Source organism: Balaenoptera physalus, assembly GCF_965194825.1.
Source record: "Balaenoptera physalus genome assembly, chromosome: 2".
NCBI classification, from domain to species: domain Eukaryota; kingdom Metazoa; phylum Chordata; class Mammalia; order Artiodactyla; family Balaenopteridae; genus Balaenoptera; species Balaenoptera physalus.
This window is the reverse complement of record NC_138883.1, coordinates 114,594,513-114,614,312: the sequence shown is the minus strand read 5'-3', so window position 1 is coordinate 114,614,312 and position 19,800 is coordinate 114,594,513. Positions and strand designations below refer to the sequence as shown.

Genomic DNA, 19,800 nt, shown 5'->3' with positions numbered 1-19,800 from the left:
AGCTGGGCTCTTCGCTCCGCAGTGCTCGCCGACATCCAGACTCAGGGCAGAGGGGCCATCCTTGGGCCACTGGAGAATTCCGTGGAAACGAATCGGGACGCCGTCCTGGGCCGGGAGGGGGTGTGGGGCGTCCCGGGGAGAGGCAGTAGGGGCTCACATGTGTGCACGCGGCCATGGTGTTGGAGGGAGTGTAGACAAACGTAATCAGCCCTTTGGAAACCAGGTTGTCAACAGATGAGGCCCCGGCAGGAAAGACAGGGCCGTGTCGGAGTGGAATGGGCTGGAAGCTGTCCCAGAGGGGTTAGTCTGGAGTCCAATTAGAGGTAGCTTCATTCATATTTCCTTGCCTAGCCGAAGCAATAAAAAATACTTAGTTTTTTGGCCGCCTGCCAGCCAGAGGCGGGCTGGATCGATGCCGCTAAACGCCTGACAGGACTCTCCTCCGGTAGCAGCGAGGGTTTTCAGCCTGACTGCAGGAGAAGAAAGAGCCCGCTGTTCTCTGAGCCGTGGCCCTGGTCGCGGGGAGAAACACGAGCAGCCGCGCGCCCCCCTTTCCTCCCCGCCTGCCCCACCCGAGAGCAGAGGGGCTGGGAGCGCCGCTGCTTAGCACGGGGCGGCCACCGTCAGAGGAACTGAAATGAAATGACGGCGATTTTTCTGCCGGCGCTCGCCGCGGCTAATTGAATCACGGCTGTGCGTGTATCGCCGCCGCGCCTGCCCGGCTGCGGGGAAGGTTGAGCTGCGCTTCCATTATAACCTCCATATTTTCTTCAAGGCTTGATAACTCTGCCATTTTAATTTGCTTCAGGCAGAAGCTTGGCAGGGAAGGGCTGCCCAGAAACCGGCTTAGGGGAGGAAATAAAGTTCTGCGGCTGGTTCCCGCACCACTCGCACCCGCCCCCCCCCCACCGCCAGAACGCCGACCCCGGCCTCTGGGGAAGTGGGGAGACTTTCCACCTGCCTCTTGACGCCCTTCTCCTCTGAGCAGACGTCCCTCTGGGTCCCCACGTGGCCTCGTCACACACCCCTGGGGGTGGGGATGGGGATGAAGTGGACTTGGCCTTCCCTCCAGCTGGATTGAAGCTCCTGGAGGGCAGGGAATGTGTCTTGTTCTTTCCTCCACACCTGGCATCCAGCCCCAGGCCTGATCCAGGGCAGGTGCCCTGAAGAGGGTGCTGAGCGAAGCAGGGACGGTGTCGTGTGGTCTCTTAGGAAGGGGCAAACCTCGGCAGCCCCCTAGAGGGGGTTGTGATATTTTTCTCTTGGCACAGAGGTTTGCTGGCAGGTACCCCTGCCCGTAGCTCCTTCCTCCCTGCTCCCAGCCCGGTGCTGGTGGCCACGTGATGCCTGCCGTTCCTGGTTACCCATCACACCACCAGCCAGGGTCCTCCTCTGTGGGCAGCTCTCCCCTTCCAGGACCGCTCCGTCCCCGGGCCCGCTGGCGGGTGCTTCTCCTGCCTCACCTGTTGGCCCACCTTCCCTCTTCCCAGGCCCGAAATTCCAAACTCTTCTCGTCCTCACTTGCTTTGTAGTTGAAGGGAGAACTCGTTAAGTCTCTTCCAGGCCTAAAAAACTTGGGTTTCCTTCATGTTGCCTGCTGCTGGGGGACCTTGGGCACATTGCCCATTGTCTTGGGGCCCCTCCTTTCCCGTCATTACAAAGGGGGGGAGTCTCCCTGTCCTCTATACCTTTTCCTGTCTTAAGAGGGGAAAGGCTTCATGACATTGCATTTTCTGTTTCTTTATAACCCTGGCGTTTCTCTAAAGTTGTAGGAGGCCATGCTGTAGTTGTAGGGTGTTCGCACAAAATGCCCCATTGCCCTCCTACACTTGGGAGGCCTGTTGGCACCCCGGCGATCCCCGTCCCCATCAGTCTCCACGCTCCTGTCGGGTTCAGCTGATGAAGTATTGCGCTTGGCCCCAGTTTGTCGGCTCAGATCCATCTTGCGAGACCCAGAGCAGATTCAGCTTCTCCATTCTTTGAGCAAATATGTGTGGCAGGCACAGATGGGCGGTGGAGGACACAGGCGTGACCCCCGCCCTCATGAGGCATACGGTCTCATAGGCCGGAGGCAAATGGCCCGTGCTGGGTTAATTATCTAACAGCAGCTACAGAAGAGAATTGACGTGCTCCCGGTGTCGCTCCCAGGGGAACCGAGTCTGGGGCGTTGGGAAGGCGTCCCTGGGGAACCTCCGATGGAGCTGAGATCTGCAGGACACACATGACACCTCAGCTGACCTTCTGAGTCACTTAGCTACGTCAATATGTGCATGAAATGTTCATACTAACTCTCCTTCTTGCTTGCAGAATAACTCGGTGTCGCCCTCGGAAAGCCTACGGGCCAGTGAGAAGCACCGGGGCTCCGCGGACTACAGCATGGAAGCCAAGAAGCGGAAAGCGGAGGAGAAGGACAGTTTGAGCCGATACGTACGTCTGAGAGCGCGGCGGGTTCCGCCGGGGTTTGGATTGGGTGGGCTGGGCTGGGGGAGACCCCACGGGGCCTGAGTCGTGGGAGCGTCAGGAAGAGGTGGGAGCAGGAGACGCTGCCCCACTGAGGAGGGCAGGTGGCCCGGGCAGGGGAAGCGTCCACAGACCGATGTCCTGTGAGCCTGCGGACCACGGCCAGGAGGCAGTGGACAGGGAAGTCATCCCGGCCTTCGTGGGGCCTGGGGAGAGCTAGGGGCACCTCCCCCGATGGGCCAACAACCCACTGCTGCCATCACGGCCCCCTCAGAACCTCCGGTCTGCTCTTGGGGCCGTCCCTGGCATCCCCACACTTCGACCCTACAGGTGGTCACGGTGTCTGCTCTGTGCCAGGCCGAGCAGGGTTGAGAGCTGGGGCAGAGGGCAGGGGGCGATGCGGTGTGGGACCCGGTGCCCTTGGGCCCGGCCCTCCGTGTTCAGCCACTTGGCTGTTCTGGGGCTTTGGACACGTTGCACAGCCAAAGCCTCAGCTGCGTTTCTGGGAGACGAGGCTAATCACCCCTCCCACACAGTGATGGGAATGATGGAACGAGACCAGCGCTCTCACTTGCAAATGGTGGTGGATGTCAGGCCAGCTGGAGAGAGGTGTCTGGCTCCAGAGTGACACGTTAAAGCAGGCTTAGAAATATTATAACTGGGCAGGTGTTGGTGAGGCTGCCTGTGGGCGTGGGAGCAGAGTGACCCTGGGGCTGGGGTCTGGGCTAGCAAACAGCAAGGAGAAGAGGTCAGCTTTGGCGGGGCTGAGTGGGGAGAGTGTGGACTTCGGGGTTTGGCCGGGGTTCAGATCCTGGCTGGTGGAAGCAGGGGGCGTGGTTTGGGCTCAGTCTGGGGTGGGCGTGGCCTCTCACTGGCTTCCCTCTCCGTGCAGGACAGTGACGGGGACAAGAGTGACGATCTGGTGGTGGATGTTTCCAATGAGGTAAGGGCCGGCCCAGGTCGCAGGACGGCTGTCCCTGTGCGGGGTGGTTGGCGATTGCTCCTGTCCTGGGTGGGAGCTGTCGTGTCTCGGCTGTTGCACCGTTACCAGCAGCCCCAGCTGGGTGACGAGGCCTTTGGGGTTGGGGCATCCAGCTGGTCAGGAGGAGGAGGGCAGGGCTTGGCTGCCTGGTGGCTGGGCATTCGTGCGCGTTGCTGGGTTCCTAGGATGGGTCTCCAGAGAGAGGCCCCTGAAGATCCCAGGGGAGGGCTGGCTCCCAGTCCCCATGGTCCTCCAGGTCAGCTCTGTTCTTCCCACCACCCCTGGGATCTTGGGGTTGTGAGCCCCCTGGGGGTCAGCCTTAGCAAGGGAGGGGGAGCTGGAAAGGATCTACCCAGGGCCGAGGCCCAGCTGCCCAGCTTGGAGTCCTGAACTTGTCTTTGATCTTGGGCAGCTCACCTCCACCCACCCAGGCCTCAGTCTCCCCATCTGTGGGATGAAGGGGTCAGACTAGGTCATTAAAAACTGGTTGTCCCCACTTGGGACCAGGCTCTTTTCCCATGCCCCGTGCCCACTCCCTTCCCATCCCCAGAGCAGAGAAGACTACAGGCTCGTCACTGCTTAGCACATCCCCACATCGCTTGTGTTTTTAGGACCCAGCGACGCCCCGGGTCAGCCCCGCACACTCCCCTCCTGAAAACGGGCTGGACAAGGCCCGTGGCCTGAAGAAGGACGCCCCCACCAGCCCCGCCTCGGTGGCCTCCTCCAGCAGCACGCCCTCCTCCAAGACCAAAGACCTTGGTCATGTATGTGGGGTCTGCCCCTGGCGCCGCAGAGGCTAGGAGAGGGTGGGGAACATGGGGGCAGAGGGAAAAGGTTCTGGAAAAGGGTCTGGATCTGGAGTGGTGCTAAGTGGAAGGCAGAGGGCTGGAGTAGAAAGCACACGGATTGGGGCTTGGCCCGGGTTCAAATCCTGGCTTTACCACTTACAGGCTGAGCCCTGTGCTTATTATTAATGTTTCTAAGCCTTGGTTGCTGCATCTATTAAATGGGAACAATTACCACAGTCCCTGCCAAACAAGATTGGGCAAGAATTGAGGAGCTGTGGGGCAGAAGATTCAGAGCTGGGTCCAGCACTGGGCTTCATGTGGTGCCCAGCTCTTGGGAGAAAGGAATCTTCATGGCTTCCCTTGGTCTCTGCATCTGCCCTTTTCAGAATGACAAATCCTCCACCCCTGGGCTCAAGTCCAACACACCAACCCCAAGGAACGATGCCCCAACTCCGGGCACCAGCACGACCCCGGGACTCCGGTCGATGCCGGGCAAACCTCCAGGCATGGACCCGATAGGTATAATGGGTAGGCACGATGGGGCTGGGCTGACCATGTTTGAGGGGAGGGGGTCTGCCCCAGGCCAGGGCTGGAGCCTCACAGATGGGGGCCAGGGAGGGGGGTCAGAGTCAGGGCTCTCCCAGGGCCCGTCTCTGGGGGACTTGGTCAGGTTTGAGAAGGAGGTGAGTGCCTGGTGCTTCAACACCGATGTCAGTGCTTACTGGAGCCACTGTGCACTAGGTGTGTGGAAGGAGCTTCAGACCGGTCAGGACACCAGTGATCTGTCTGCCTCTGCTGTTCTGTGAGGCTCTGAACAACCCCCTCCTCTGGGCCTCCGAGTCCTGCTCTATAAAAAGTGGTGGGCACATCTCTCAGCTCGAACCTTCTTAGGCTGTGAAGATGGGGTTCTCTGGTCGGTGGGTTCAGTCCAGGAGGACTGCCTGGAGTAGGCAGCTTTAGAACACAGGAAGGATTGCTGCTGGGCGGGGAGGCAGCCTGGTGGCCTGAGCTTTGCCCTTGATGGAGGCATGGGGGGCCCACTCCCCTTGGTGGCCTCTCCCGGCTGACACCTGCCTCCTTGCAGCCTCGGCCCTGCGCACGCCCATCTCCATCACCAGCTCCTACGCTGCGCCCTTTGCCATGATGAGCCACCATGAGATGAACGGCTCCCTCACCAGCCCCAGCGCCTACGCCGGCCTCCACAACATCCCACCCCAGATGAGCGCGGCTGCCGCCGCCGCTGCCGCCGCCTATGGCCGATCGCCAATGGTGAGCTTTGGAGCTGTACGTAGACCTTTTGGCTCCTTTTTTGGGGGGACTGGGTAAGGAGCGGGGGAGTTGGAGGGGGTGAGGGTGGCCCTTCCTGCACACCAAAGGGGACCTCCCAGGCCCAGCGACCAGGCAGCTGCCTTCGGGGCAGAGTTTATTAGGAATAAGAGTGGAACACACTTGGGGGTCAGCAGACCTGGGTCCCACCCCGCCTGCCCGTCAGTCGCCATGTGACCTCACACAACACAGCCTCCGTGGGCTGCCCCTTCCCATCTGGGAAGCGGGGCTGACACCTCTCTTTCTGGGCTCTGTGGGGGTGGGAATCCCACGGTGAGTCGGGCGATTTCCACGAGGCAGGGGCTTGGCAAATGGGGCAGCCCGTTATACCAAGATTTGTCTGCCGTTTATTGAGAGCAGTTCAGACTGGAGAGGGAGGTCCTCTTCCAGGAGACGGTTTTTCTCTTGATCTCCTGAACCCAGGTTGGCCCTCCTCTCCACATGACAAGCCTTCTGGGACACCAGGGGAGGGAACAAAGTGAGGAGGGGCCTGCTCGGCCTTGCAGAGCAGGGAGAATGAGCTGGGGGTGGGAGTGGAAGATAACCGGTTCAGAGTTCGGGGTCTGGACCATCAGCCTGTTCCTGCCATTGTCTTGGACAAGGCACTTGGCCCTCCTGGGCCCGTGCGCTCTCTGGAACAAGGGGCTGTGCTCTGCCCAGCTGTCTCGGGTTCTGAAGAGGCAGCGCCGTGCCGGTGGGACAGGAGGTGGTGGGGGAGGAAGCCGGTGGGGGGGATGTATAGTGGGGGGACGTATGGCGGCACCCCTCACTAAGGGCTGGCCTGGCCTTGCCTTGCAGGTTGGGTTTGACCCTCACCCCCCGATGCGGGCCACGGGCCTGCCCTCCAGCCTCGCCTCCATTCCTGGTGGAAAACCGTAAGCTTTGGCTGTTTTCTGCTTCTTGGGGAGGGCAGGGGAGAGCACACCACCCACCCACCCATCCCCTGCCCTGGTGGACCTCCCCTGAGGAAAGGTGTCTGCCCCTCTTGGGGTACCCATAGGCCAGGTTGCAACCCCAGCAAAGCTGCCTGGCCACACTCCTGAACGGCCCCCAGGCTCCCTCTGAAAGGGGAACGAGACAGGGCTGGGGTTGAGGATGTGGTCCCTGGGCTCTGAGAGGGAAGGAACACTTCGGACACTGCGGTCTCCCAACCAAATGCCGTGGAGCTGCCCTGGCCTTGGGAGCTCCTGTGGGTTCTGCCCACAGCTGGCACCTAAAACAGCAGGCCGACCACGCTGGCTCACCCCTGGCTCTCATGTGCACCCTGTTGATTCATTTGGAGGGTCGCAAACAGGTTTTCCTCCCTAATGCCACTGGCTCCTAGAGGAGGGGTGGCGTTCAAGCTGGGTCCTTTCTGGAGTCAGCGTGTTCGGGATTCTGTAGATGGTGGGGAAGGGTGTTCCACGGCCAGTTGGGGGTCAGCAACCTGGTTTGGAGCAAGGATCTGTAAGCGGGGGGAGAAGCCAAGGTTGGACTCTGCAGCAGTTTCCGGCCCAGTGCAGCCAGGCCAAGGAGGTTGGGGTTACCAGGTGCCCTGAGATCTGGGGAGAGGGGACACCTGGAGGCAGGGAGGCCAGGCAGGGGCGGGTGCCGGTCAAACTGGGCAGGAGTTGTGCAAACTGTTAGAGGATTGGAGATGGCAGAAGTGTGGTTCTCCCCTCCCAGAGCCTACTCTTTCCACGTGAGTGCTGACGGGCAGATGCAGCCCGTGCCCTTCCCCCACGATGCCCTGGCAGGCCCCGGCATCCCCAGGCACGCCCGGCAGATCAACACACTCAGCCACGGGGAGGTGGTGTGTGCGGTGACCATCAGCAACCCCACGCGGCACGTCTACACAGGTGGCAAGGGCTGCGTGAAGATCTGGGACATCAGCCAGCCGGGCAGCAAGAGCCCCATCTCCCAGCTGGACTGCCTGGTGAGGACCCCAGGGCTGCGGGCGTCCCTTCCACCCGGTCTAGGAGAGCGGGGCAGCCTGGGTCAGGGGGAGAGCCCCATCCCCCCCGGCCAGGTGCAGCCCTGTATTGGCTGGGCGACTTTGGGCAAGCTGGCAAACCTCCCTGAGCCCCACTTTCGTCGTCTGTAAGGGGAGATGATGCTGACCTCCAGGGGTTTGTGACGAAGGGAGTGAAAGTTTGAAAGGGGGGTGAATGAGGAGTGGGGTGAGTGAGGAGCGGGGTCGGACTGGCAGCTGCCTTCAGTAAGGGCAGGAAGTGAGCAGAAGCGGCCAGGGTGCTCAGTGCTGTGGACCCTCCTGGTCCCCAGCAGGGGAGGTGGGTGGTGCTGAACACTGCCCCTTCCCCCTCCAGAACAGGGACAACTACATCCGCTCCTGCAAGCTGCTCCCCGACGGGCGCACGCTGATCGTGGGCGGCGAGGCCAGCACGCTCACCATCTGGGACCTGGCCTCACCCACGCCCCGCATCAAGGCCGAGCTGACATCCTCGGCTCCGGCCTGCTACGCCCTGGCCATCAGCCCCGACGCCAAAGTCTGCTTCTCCTGCTGTAGCGACGGGAACATTGCCGTGTGGGACCTGCACAACCAGACGCTGGTCAGGTTAGGCACGGGAGGGAGCGGGGGTCCTCGTCCTCGGGAAGGCCTCGCTGGCCGTGCCTGGTATCTTTGCTGCGACTGGCCTGTCCGAGGTGCTGTGGGCCGGCCGGAACAGCGCAGGCGAGGGCACCCAGGTGAGAAAACAGCTTGTGCCAGATGCCCGGCATAGGTAGAGGATGGAGGGCTTCTTGGCCCAGGAGCTTGCACAAGGCTCTGGGGAGAAGGGGAGCTGGAGCAGGCCTGGGAGTGTGGGACTCGGATGAGTGGAGACACACAGACAGGGCAGGAGAAGGAGAGGCGTTGAGACCAGAGTAGAGGAGCAGTACCTCTTGGTGGTTAAGTGTGGGGCCTCGGGAGCAAAGCTGCAGGGTTTCAGTCTTGCCGCCGTGTGACCTTGTGCAAGTCACTTAACCTCCGTGCCTCGGTTTCCCCTGCATGCAACGGGCAGAGTGAAGCCCCTTCCTTAGAGTCGAACCCCAGCGCCGGGCCCAGCATCGGCCCTCAGTGCAGTGTGGCCATCTGCGTTAGTCATAGCACCATGCAGCTGGTTTATGGCCTCGGCCACGTGGTTCATGCGGGGTGACGAGGATGGATCAAGAATGCAGATTGAGGAGGCATGGGGTGTCGGGCTAAGGGGGGTTCCCCTGTTACGTACCTGCTCCCCCAGAACTGCCCCTGCCCAAGACCCTTGAGCAGAGTAGGAGAGGGGCCCAGGCCTGGCTCTGCTGCAAGCTCCCCGGGGGACGATGGACCTCAGTTTCCTGTTCTGCTCGGGCGGAGCTGGCCTGCCCCCTGGGATGGCTGTCCGCTTGGCATCGGTTCTTCCCCGGAGCTCACCGCCATCCTTGCCTGGCCTTCCTAGGCAGTTCCAGGGCCACACGGATGGGGCCAGCTGCATAGACATCTCCCACGACGGCACCAAGCTGTGGACCGGAGGCCTGGACAACACCGTGCGCTCCTGGGACCTGCGGGAGGGCCGGCAGCTGCAGCAGCATGACTTCACCTCCCAGGTGTGCCCCCGAGACCCCCCCCTTCCCTCCATTGGAGCAGCGTGGGGCCTTCCCTCCCCAGGTCCCAGTGGCTGGGTCAGGGGACAAAGGGACCCTCACACCTGGTCGTTGCAAATGGACCTGAGACCAACCTGAGCCATCTGGGAAGGCTTCCTGGAGGAAGTGGCAATGAAACAGAATCGACAAGGCTTTGGAGTTGGACACACTTGACCCAACGGCTTGGATTTGATTCCCAGCTCCTCTACCGTTGAGCACTTTGGCCTTGGTTTTCTCACATGGGATGGGAATAGTCATAGCTACCTCACGGGTCTGGTGTGAGCGCCTGAAATGGTCCCTCTAAAAGCCTTAGCTGTAAGCCTGGCTCATAGAAAGCATTCTATAAGTGCCAGGTATTACTATTTTTTTGTTGTTATTTTATTACTCGTTTTAATATTTTAATCTTGCTATTCAATACGTTAGTGTTTTATTTACTCATATTTTTCTTAAGGAAAGGCAGAAGTCACTGAGGCAGAGAGAATAACTGTGAAAGTGAAATATCTGTGCCACCTCTGAGTTTGCTCTGCCACTTTCTAGAGTCAGCAACCTCTCTGGGCCTCAACTTCCTCACCTATCAAATGGGGATGAAACATGAGATCCCATTCCCCCGGGTTATCGGGCTAGGGGTGGGGGGTGGGCTTGACTTTGCAAATGGCAGGTGAGGAGGTGCTGGGGGAAGGAGTGGTGGGACGCTGAGTCTTCAGGGTCCCAGAGCAGGGCCTTCGAGGAACCCCCACCCCTGTGGCTCTGGAGGATGCTGATCTCTTTATGCCCCATCCCCACAGATCTTCTCGCTGGGTTACTGCCCCACCGGGGAGTGGCTGGCTGTGGGCATGGAGAGCAGCAACGTGGAGGTGCTGCACCACACCAAGCCCGACAAGTACCAGCTGCACCTGCACGAGAGCTGCGTGCTGTCCCTCAAATTCGCCTACTGCGGTGAGCCTGGGGGAGTGGGAACCCCGGGAGGCCTGGCCTGCCCTCCGTGCATAGATGCGGCCCAAAGCTTAGAGAAGGGCCAGAACCCCAAAGTGAGCACGGTCCCAGAACCAGGCCCCCTGACCCTGACCAGTACCCCCCATCTGGCATCCGCCTCTGCATCCTCGGATGCAGATACTGCACAGGGTATCAAGCACTTGTGAGACCAGGCCAGAGCCAGACCTTGCTGGCTTGGGGCAGAGGAACAGTACTCACAGCCCTGCCAGCAGTGCTTCCAGGTGGTTCAGACCCCAGGCTTTGGTGGCCATAGCCCTGGATTGGAATATCTGCCGGCCCACTTTTTTTTTATATATATAAATTTATTTCTTTTTTTTAAATTTAGTTATTTCCTTTTGGCTGCGTTGGGTCTTCATTGCTGCGCGCAGGCTTTCTCTAGTTGCAGCAAGTGGGGGCTACTTTTTGTTGCAGTGGGCGGGCTTCTCATTGCGGTGGCTTCTCTTGTTGCGGAGCACGGGCTCTAGGCGCGCGGGCTTCAGTAGTTGTGGCACGCGGACTCAGTAGTTGTGGCTGTGCAGCTCTGATGCGTCCCGTCCTCTCTAAACCCCGACGGGTCTTTCTGTGGACCAGGAATTGCAGGTGCCCCACGTGGCTTTGGGAGCTCTGGGATATTAACGCAGGCAGAGCCCTGGCAGCGCACCTGCAGAGATCCGCCGCCTTCAGCTGGGTCTCCAGCCACTCAGAGCTTTGTCATTCCTAGTACTTCCTGCCGTCTCCAGTAGTAGAATCGAGATGGATCAGTCGACCTTAGAGGCTTTAAAAAGAATCTTTTGGGCAGTGTAATCCCTGTGATTAACTGCAGATCCTCCCTTTCTCCGTCCCAGCCTGCCCTCCCCTCCCCTTGATTGCGCAGAAAGGCATTCTCTGGGTGTCGATGTTTGTGTTACTGTGTCTCAGTTACAAAATGCCTCTCACAAGTGAAGAGTTGGCCCAGCACTGGTTAGCGGTTCACACTGTGTTTCCATGGCAGCCGGCCATGCATGGGGCGGGTCTCACTTTAGAGGGCAGCAGCCCAGAACCTGATGTTTCCTTTGCCTCCCGCCTGCAGGCAAGTGGTTTGTGAGCACTGGGAAAGATAACCTTCTCAACGCCTGGAGGACACCGTATGGAGCCAGCATATTCCAGGTACCACCCGCCATCCGAGCACCCCTCCTGATTCTGCCCAGAGTCAGGGCAGGTCCGCGGTGATGGGGGCAGGGGTGGGGGAGGTAAAGCAGAACTTGCCCCGGCCTCTTCCAGCCCCTACCTGCCAGGGGTCCAGGATGGGTTCTCCAGAGGCAAGGGCTTGGACTTGGGCACATCAGTGGGCCGCACACTCTGCTGCTAATGGCATCTGACCCCTCAGGGTGAGGGCTTTTAAGCAGGGGCTCTTGTAGGATTTCTAGAGCAAGGAGAAGTGAAAACATGCTCTTGGCTTTGGCCTGCACGCTGAGCCCTCGCAGGAGGTGTGCTGGGCATTGGAGCAAACTGGGCAGCGTTTTTTCTGAGCAGTGTTGTCTGATATTCAAGTAAGTTCGTATTTCATCTCAACACTTCAAAGTAGGGAGAGAGGTGGGGCAGGAGAAGGATCCAGAAGGAAATGGGAGAGAAGGAAGAGGCTTTCTGTGAGTTTTCAAGACCTGGGGCCTGATGCTGCACCCTCTCACTTGGTCACTCACACGCTCCCACACACACAGACACGCACACGTACAGAGACATGCCACACACACACACACACACACACAGAGTCACACTTTTGCTCTCAGAGCCAACAAGCCACTTTCTGGATTCAGGCTAGAAGTCTGGCATCTAGTGTGTCATACACGTAACTTTCAAGTCTCCAGTTACACTGGATGCTTCAAAACTCAGGTGCAAATCCTTTTTCTTAGCTCACCAGGCTGAGAGTCTGGCCTGTTGACACCTGCTCCCAGCTCAGAAAAGCTTCTTCCTGTTTGTAAACTCAGGATCAAAGCTCACGCTCAAGTGTTCTGTTTTGCTTCTCAGAGCTGACTGTAAAGATCACGTTGGGCCCTGTTAACGAGCTTTTCCTTGTGGGGCAGCAGGTGGAAGGGGCCCCTCTAACGGGAAGGGCTGTGTTTGAAGGCCTTGCAGTGTGGGCTCCAGGGCGGGCAGAGGGCGGTTGAATTCGGAGAGCACTGAAAGGGCGTCCAGTACCCACAAAGTGAATTTCTGTCCTTTCTCTCGCCGCCCTCTCTTTCCTCTCCTCCTCCAGTCTAAGGAATCCTCGTCTGTCTTGAGTTGTGACATTTCGGCGGATGACAAATATATTGTAACAGGCTCTGGTGACAAGAAGGCCACGGTTTATGAGGTCATCTACTAAACAAGGACTGTAACAGGGCTGTCAAACTCTGGGAGAAACAGACACAGCTGTGCCAGGGAGACCCCGGCGAGGGGCTCCGTGCACGTGGAGGATGGGCGGCGAGCGGGCCAGCGCTGTGCTCCCGCGGCTGAGAAGGTGCCCCCGTCACAGTCGGGACTCCCAGGCGTGGATTGATGGGACTCACGGACTCTGATGGATTTCTCCTCTCCTCCTCCCCTTAACAATCCTGGCAGATATGCTACACATAGATTGATTGGGAGGCTCGTGGCTCCGGCTCCCCACAGACACCCTCATGAATCTTTCCTTCCCCCTTTGTTTTTGATGTGTTCCCCTGCCCTGGCTCGGGGACACTGGAGCGTGGACCACATGTTTGTGCCAGGGGAGGGGGGGGGTTTCACGCCCCTGACTGTGCAGCGCACAAGGTTTGTGAAAAGTGTAAATAACAGACTCCTATCTCGGACTGGTCAGCGGGGGGAGGAGGCCCCTTCCCACCGGCAGTGCCAGCCGTGTACTTCGCCTGCTGTATTTGTAATCCACTCGTGGTGGTGGCTTTTTTCTTTTTTTTTTTTTTTAAAAAAAAAAAAAAAACAACAGAAGTTCCCATCTGGGAAGGGGAGGCAGGGAGCGGGGTGCAGAATGGAGAGGGAGTAGGATGGGGAGAAAACTCCTGGGGTGGAGGAGAGGCACTGCGGCTGGCAGCCAGGTTGGCTCTCAGGTACCCCCCTGGACAAGTGTATCTCCATGGGGACCTGGGAATCGTTTGAGACGTGTCAGGACCAAGCTCCAGACAGACTGACGGACTGACAGAGCTTGAGATGGGTGACAGCCCGGGCTGACTGCAGCAGCAATGGTGGGTTTTTCTGTAGTCTCCTGAGCTCCATGCTCCCCTTTCAGGTGTCTGACCCCCTGTCTCTCTCTCTCTCTCCCTCCCCCTCCCTCCTCTCTCTCCCTCCCCCTCCCTCCCCCTCTCTCCCTCCCCCTCCCTCCCCCTCCTTCCTCCCACCCCAACCTCGACCTCCGTCTCTCTTTGGTGCACACTTGGTTATCCTGATGAGAAATGGAAGCTCGAAGCCACTCTGTCTCCAGCCCTTCTTAATCTTCGGACACAACCTAAAAAGGACACAAAATTAGAGGAAAGCATAGCAACTCAGCTCAGGGAGCTACCAGAGGAAAAATAGTAACTGATGTGGGTGCTTTTTTTTTTTTTTTTTTTTTTTTTTTTTTAATTTGAATAAAAGGAATTAGAAGTGATGTCCTTTCATAAAATGCCTTCTCTCCCCTTTCCTGCCTCTGACCTCCTCCTCTCTCCTTAGAGGGAAAGTGTGTATTTAACCTGCAGAGCTGTGAGTCTGAGGTTTATCTCCCCCCTGCCTGGGGAGAGGGGACTTGGGGTTGGGCTGGGGGCACACGGGGCTGACTTCTTGTAGCATCCCATCTCTCTTAGGAGCCCAGACAGCTTACAGGTAGAATATCGTCTCCTGCAGGTGCCACTTTTTGGTACCAAAATGGTCTGAGGTATTAGGATTTTGGTGGGTTTTTGGTCTTTTGGGTTTTTTTTTTTTTTCCTTTTGGTCTTATTTTTTCTTCTTCTAAGGAAAAGCTAAAGGCCATCGTGAGTCCTGGTGGTGGGCTCTCCATGGATGTAGCATATGGAAGATAATTTTTATACTGCATTTTTATGGATTATTTTATAATGCGTGATTCTGTCTGGTGAGAAGGAGGGAGGGGCTCTGGTGAACCACCCCCCTACCCCACTCTTGTTCCTGGGTGAGCCCCTCCCCCGACCTGGCATGGCTGCAGAGACGGGCAAGGCGCCCTTCCCTTTCTAAGACTGGAGAGGCGTATCCAGAGTCTGTCTCTCTCTCTCTCTCCGCCCCCCCTCTCTTTCTCTCCCCCCCATCCCCCGCCTCCCTCTCTCCCTCCTCTCTCTCTGGGTCTCAGATGCTCAGCTGCCACCTCTTGTTAAGGCTCTCCCCACAAGGGAGGGCGAGGGTGGAAGACAAGTTGATTCCTGAAGAAAAGAGAAAATGAAAAGTCATTGTAATGAGCTGTTTTTATATTTTTAAAAGTTACTATTTAAAGGTTGGTTTGATTGTTGCGTTTTAATTGCCTCCCCCCCTCCCCACCCCACTCCCCCCAAGAAGAGAGCGGGGCGCTGTCACCCCCATGTCCTGGGTCCTGGGCAGCTTCCTTTGTCATCCATAAACGTGAGCTCTTCTCTTTTCAAAGCACTGCCATGCTGCCCCCGGCCCTAAAAAGTGATCTCGCAGGACAGTTAAGGGGAGTGCTTAACTTCCCCTGAGGGGAAGCCCACAGGTGACACCAAAGTCCTCTACAGCTGTCACTGCAAAACTTTTTGGGGAAAAAATGAAGTGTGATGAACTTCCAGTGAAATTGCAAAGTGTCTGTGACATCACTTCAGGACCCTGAAAACCTCCACCATCTTTTTTAAGCTTAAATTCAGATGTTGTGGGCTGATCCCGCTCTCTAGCTCACTAAGGGTGCGTTTCTGAAGGAGGAGAGATTTATTTACAGAAGGGGCAGGATAGGAAATGTAGGGCAGTGCCCTCAGGGAGGCAGGGCTGGCCTGGGATGGTTCCCAGGCTCCTGGCTGTCATGCAGCCATGGGCAAAATCTCTCTAGAACTAGGGACTAACACGGTTTCCAACTCCTTATTTTGTCAGTCATTGTAAATCAGCACAAACAATTGCTTACTGTTAATTTCACACAAGAAAGGGAGTTGGACATTTGAAAAAAGGAGTGACGATCAGGATAAAGCAGTCTATTCTAAGCCTAGAAAGGACAGCTGGACTGCACACACGGGTCATTTATCTGGAGCCGGTTGTCCTCTCAGGCTTAACAGTGGAGAAGCTTCCAGCAGGTAGCAAGAATGCCCATCTGGGGCTACAGTTTGGCTGACAGCTCTGTCTTGTACTGGTTGCACAAACTTGAGTAAAAGCATCACCCCTTTGAACCACAGTTTCCTTGTTTGTCCAGGTCTGATCGTCACAGCAGAGGGCCAGAGGGGCCAGATGGCAGGCCCTGGCCAGAAAGTTCTGTGTTTGCCCAGTGGGTTGCCCATCGGTGCCGAGATAGGGTTGGAGTTGAGGCTTGCATGCCCCAGCAGGTAGAAAAGTGTCTCTCATAATGCTCACCTCCAGTCTTGTGCTGCTGGGAGTGAAGGCCAATATCAGGTCCATTTCTGAGAAGGGGAAGCGACCTACCTCCGAAAGGCTGTCCTACCAAGATTTCCTGGGCACGGTCGAGGATGGAGAGATGACCAAGTTTCAGGCCGAGCGCTAGAAGCTCACAGTCGAGGGTGGGGAGAGACATTTGACCTGTGAAAGTGCGGTTGGGGACACATCCTTGGGCACCGGCTGCTGGTGCCTTGACCCCTTCCTGTCATCACGGCCGCTGTCCTACAAGGAGCTCACCAAGCCTCTCCACGCCGAGCCTCACGCTGTGCCTGCTTCCTCTCTTCCTCTCTCCCCCACCCACCGCTGCTCTCCCACGCTTCCCACCTTGCAGAACCGCATCTCCCCCTCCTACTGAAGCCCAAAGCTGCGTCTTACTGCTCTGCAGGTGATTCATCTGCACTCTGAGGTTTGTGAGGCCTCTTGGAGTCTTTGGGGAGAGACCCAAGTATTGTAAACAATCTGACTTCCATCCTTAATCCCCCGAGCTTGCCCACGCCTTCTCCTCCACAGGATGGTAGAAAACCTTGATATCATTTTTTTTTAAATTTTTATTTATTTATTTATTTATGGCTGTGTTGGGTCTTCGTTTCTGTGCGAGGGCTTTCTCTAGTTGTGGCAAGCGGGGGCCACTCTTCATCGCGGTGCGCGGGCCTCTCACTATCGCGGCCTCTCTTGTTGCGGAGCACAGGCTCCAGACGCGCAGGCTCAGTAGTTGTGGCTCACGGGCCCAGCCGCTCCGCGGCATGTGGGATCTTCCCAGACCAGTGCTCGAACCCATGTCCCCTGCCTTAGCAGGCAGACTCTCAACCAGTGCGCCACCAGGGAAGCCCTGATATCATTTTCTTAGCCCTTTTCAAAGTCACCCCCTAACTATTGCTGCAAAAATCCAGGCTCATACTAATTGCAGCATTTCACACACCTGTTTGCACAGCTAGACTAGTTTCCCTGGAGGGCAGCGCCCAGGACTTCATAGGCCCAGGGCAGTACTGGTGAATAAAGGATGAGCTTTCACTGGCTTGAGATTATCCCGTTTCTCAGGGCAAGTGGGCTGTCCCAGTGCTCACCACTGAAGCCCAGAGAAGGGACTGGCTTCTGCAGTTCTTCAGTTCTGTTGTGCTGCCTTTGCTCAAAGCAAGGAGATCTGTTTGAAGCACATGGAGAGGGCGTGGTCGTCAGAAGCCAGCTGTCACGGTTTTAGGTCACATCAGGTTATGTACAAGGGTCCAGGCCAGACCAAGCAGGGGCAGTGACTCTCCTAAGACCAAGTCACCCTCAGGCCTCTCTCTGAGTCACTGCCATCCCTGTTCCCCACCCCTAGGCAGCCCAGACCCCAGCAGGGGCAGTGACTGTCCTAACTTACAGGGTCTACGGGAAAGAACAGATACAGAGATCTGGATGCTGGAGCTGGAAGTGTTATCGGCAAGACTCTTAAATGTTATGAAGTGGCCAGAGACTCTCCCGCGATGCTGGAGTGTAAATTTTTTTTTCAAGAACGCAGTGTTTGAGAATGAACTATTTTTAATATGAAGTATAGCAGACAAACCTGATGAACCTTTTTTTATTTACACGGTTAAGCATCATTTGATTCTTTTGTGACAACAATAGAAAGTGTACTCTATAAAATGTACCGTACTCTATAAAATGTACCGTACTCATCAAGTATTTTTAAACATTACACCAAAATTGAGCCTTTTGTATTTGAAGAGACATCTGTCCTGAGACCTTGGTTTGATAGATGGGACAGTTAAGGCCCAGAAAGGGTAAATAACCCACCATGAGTCACACAGCCTGAGCTGAGATTGTGACTCATACCTCCCCCTCCCCTAAACTCAGTAGCCCACCCTTAGTGAAGGAGCTGCCTGGTGGGCAGGACTGAATGATACTGTTTGGAGGATTAGTATCCAGGGGATGAGGCCCCCTGCCTCCTCTTCAAGAGGACTGGTGAGGAAATTCCTCATGGAAGGGAGATGGCCCACAGTAGTCATGGAAGTCAAGTCATCCTGCCTTGAGAACATTCTAGAACTCACCCACCCATCTTGCCCATGCTTCCATCCATCCATCCATCACCCACCCAGTCACTCATCTACTCATTTCTTCAGCCATCCTTCTATCCACCCATCCATCCAACCAACATTTCTATAGTGAGAACCTAACGTGTGCCGGGCATGGTTCTGGGTGCTGGGATGCAAAGATCAGTAAGACACAATGCCTGCCCTCCCCACAGAGCTCTCAGCCAGCTGGGAGAAACAGTCACATAAGCTGACAACTGCCACTCCATGAGATATGTGAAGGCACAAACCAGAAGATGTCACTTCACAGAGCTGAGACATTACCCAGGGCGTGGAGTCAGAGCAAGGGGGTCTTGGAAGGAGTGAGCTGAACTGAGGCTGGAAGAATGCAGAGGTACCATGCCCAAGGGAGGTTGGGGGGGAGAGTGTTCAGGCAGAAGGAACAGCATGTGCTAAGGCCTGGGGTAAGAGGGCATGTCCTGCCCCATGCCCCTCCCCCGCCCCACCTAGTTCTCCCCTCTGCCTTGTTCTAGCTCCATGCCAGCTTGTTGACGTCCCAGTTCCTGCTGCCTCTCCCTGGCCGGTCTCCTCCCGTGCAAAAGCCAGGCTCAGATTCAGGTCAAGCAGGCTGGTGAAACTCAGGAGGAGGGAGCTGCAGAGGCCAGAGTTCGGCCTGAGCCAGGAGGGGCAGGGGGACGAGGAGGAAATAAAGGGGGTGAGCTGCAGTTCAAGACGGCCCATGATGGGCCCCAGGCTCTAGGTCCCCACCTCAATTAACATCCAAAGACTTGGGGTTCCGTGCACCGGATCACTGGACGTGATCTGGGTCCCTTGCCTGGCTGATACACTCAGGCGGGACCTTTATAAACTGCACACCTGTCCTCGCCACTCCCCTGTTCGGAGCCCGTCGGTGGCCCTGGGCAAGCGCAGTGTCTGAACTTTTAACTTGTCCCCAGGCCCAGCCATGCATTTCTAGAGTCATGTCTCACCTTTTCTCCTGTTTGACCTTGCACACTAGTCACACATGCCTCCAATGCCCTGAGAAACCACGCTCTGATTTTAAGTTTCGTATGTGTTTCTCTTCCAGCCAGGAATGCCCTACATCCTTCTTGGAACCCCTGCTCATTCTTTAGGACTCAGTTTCAGTTTCACTTCTTCTAGGAAGCCCTTCCCTGAGCCCCAGCTTCCCTACTCTAAACTGGCTGTGTCTCCTTTGTGCTGTTGGAGCATCTTCTGCCAGCTCTCTGTGGCACATGCTATGCATGGTGTATTGTGGCTATTAGTTTAATGATATCCTCCTCTCTCCTGATGTCCACCTGGCCCTCCCACCAGGCAGTGAGCTCTGAGAGCAGGGACTGTGTCTCGTATCTCTGGTACTTAATGCGCAGTACGTGATCAGGAAATGTTAGTTGAATGAATCAGTGAGTGTGTGATGAAGATAATAACTATTATTAATAGAGTACTTAGTATGTGTCTGCCAGTGCTTCATAAGCATTGTCTAATTCTAAACTCGTAAGTGTCCTATGAAGTCAATGCTATTATTGTATTCATTTTATAGATGATGTAACTGAAGTTCCAAGATCACAAAATTTGTAGTGTTTGTACGATGTTGCTGCTGGCTGGCTGGCTGGATAGATGAATGAGTAGATGGATGAATGAGTGGGTGGGTGGTGCACCAGCTGCATCGTTAGGATTGGCTCAGAAGCTTGGAAAGAATCGATCCCACAGATAGAAGAGGAGATGAGCGATCTCAAGATGAAGACCATAGGACGGTAAGGCAAAGGAGGACAGAAGTGTCCACTGCCCAGCTTAGGCCTTCCTCACATCTATTAGGGCACATCTGTCAACGCCCAGAAAACTCCACAGTGTGCTCACCCTGACCCTGACTCCGAACTCCCCTCCCAGGCAGATCAGACAGCGCAGGGCTGATGGCTCAGAAGCGGGCCCTTGGGGCCTCCCGCTCTGCTGAGGCCAGAAGCAAGAGTGAGATGGAGCTGTGGTCTTGTCTCTTGCGAATATCACAGATGCAAGTGTTTGCTGACAATAGGTGACAAGACTTGAAAAAAAGCACGTCTGGCATGTCCAGTTCTGGCAAATCTAACAGCAAGCTAATTAGGGTTCCCTTTAG

General features: G+C 56.6%; 1 protein-coding gene across 11 annotated transcripts in view; it reads left to right on the top strand.

Annotated features, from left to right (window-relative positions):
• The window catches only part of TLE3 (TLE family member 3, transcriptional corepressor), a 48,257-nt gene extending 33,706 nt beyond the window's left edge, over nucleotides 1-14,551 (top strand). For 5 of the 11 annotated variants that reach the window (XM_082442245.1, XM_082442240.1, XM_082442237.1 and 2 more), the window contains 12 exons: nucleotides 2,308-2,427; nucleotides 3,353-3,403; nucleotides 4,054-4,206; nucleotides 4,617-4,758; nucleotides 5,315-5,514; nucleotides 6,355-6,431; nucleotides 7,222-7,471; nucleotides 7,863-8,110; nucleotides 8,970-9,117; nucleotides 9,939-10,089; nucleotides 11,195-11,271; nucleotides 12,359-14,551. In XM_082442245.1, coding sequence (XP_082298371.1) covers nucleotides 2,308-2,427; nucleotides 3,353-3,403; nucleotides 4,054-4,206; nucleotides 4,617-4,758; nucleotides 5,315-5,514; nucleotides 6,355-6,431; nucleotides 7,222-7,471; nucleotides 7,863-8,110; nucleotides 8,970-9,117; nucleotides 9,939-10,089; nucleotides 11,195-11,271; nucleotides 12,359-12,466 — 1,725 coding nt within the window. In that variant the 3' untranslated portion in view covers nucleotides 12,467-14,551. The remainder of the gene's footprint in view (nucleotides 1-2,307; nucleotides 2,428-3,352; nucleotides 3,404-4,053; nucleotides 4,207-4,616; nucleotides 4,759-5,314; nucleotides 5,515-6,354; nucleotides 6,432-7,221; nucleotides 7,472-7,862; nucleotides 8,111-8,969; nucleotides 9,118-9,938; nucleotides 10,090-11,194; nucleotides 11,272-12,358) is intronic. The other 6 variants (XM_082442242.1, XM_082442247.1, XM_082442243.1 and 3 more) reach the window with 3 other exon arrangements.
• The last annotated feature ends 5,249 nt before the right edge of the window (nucleotides 14,552-19,800 follow it).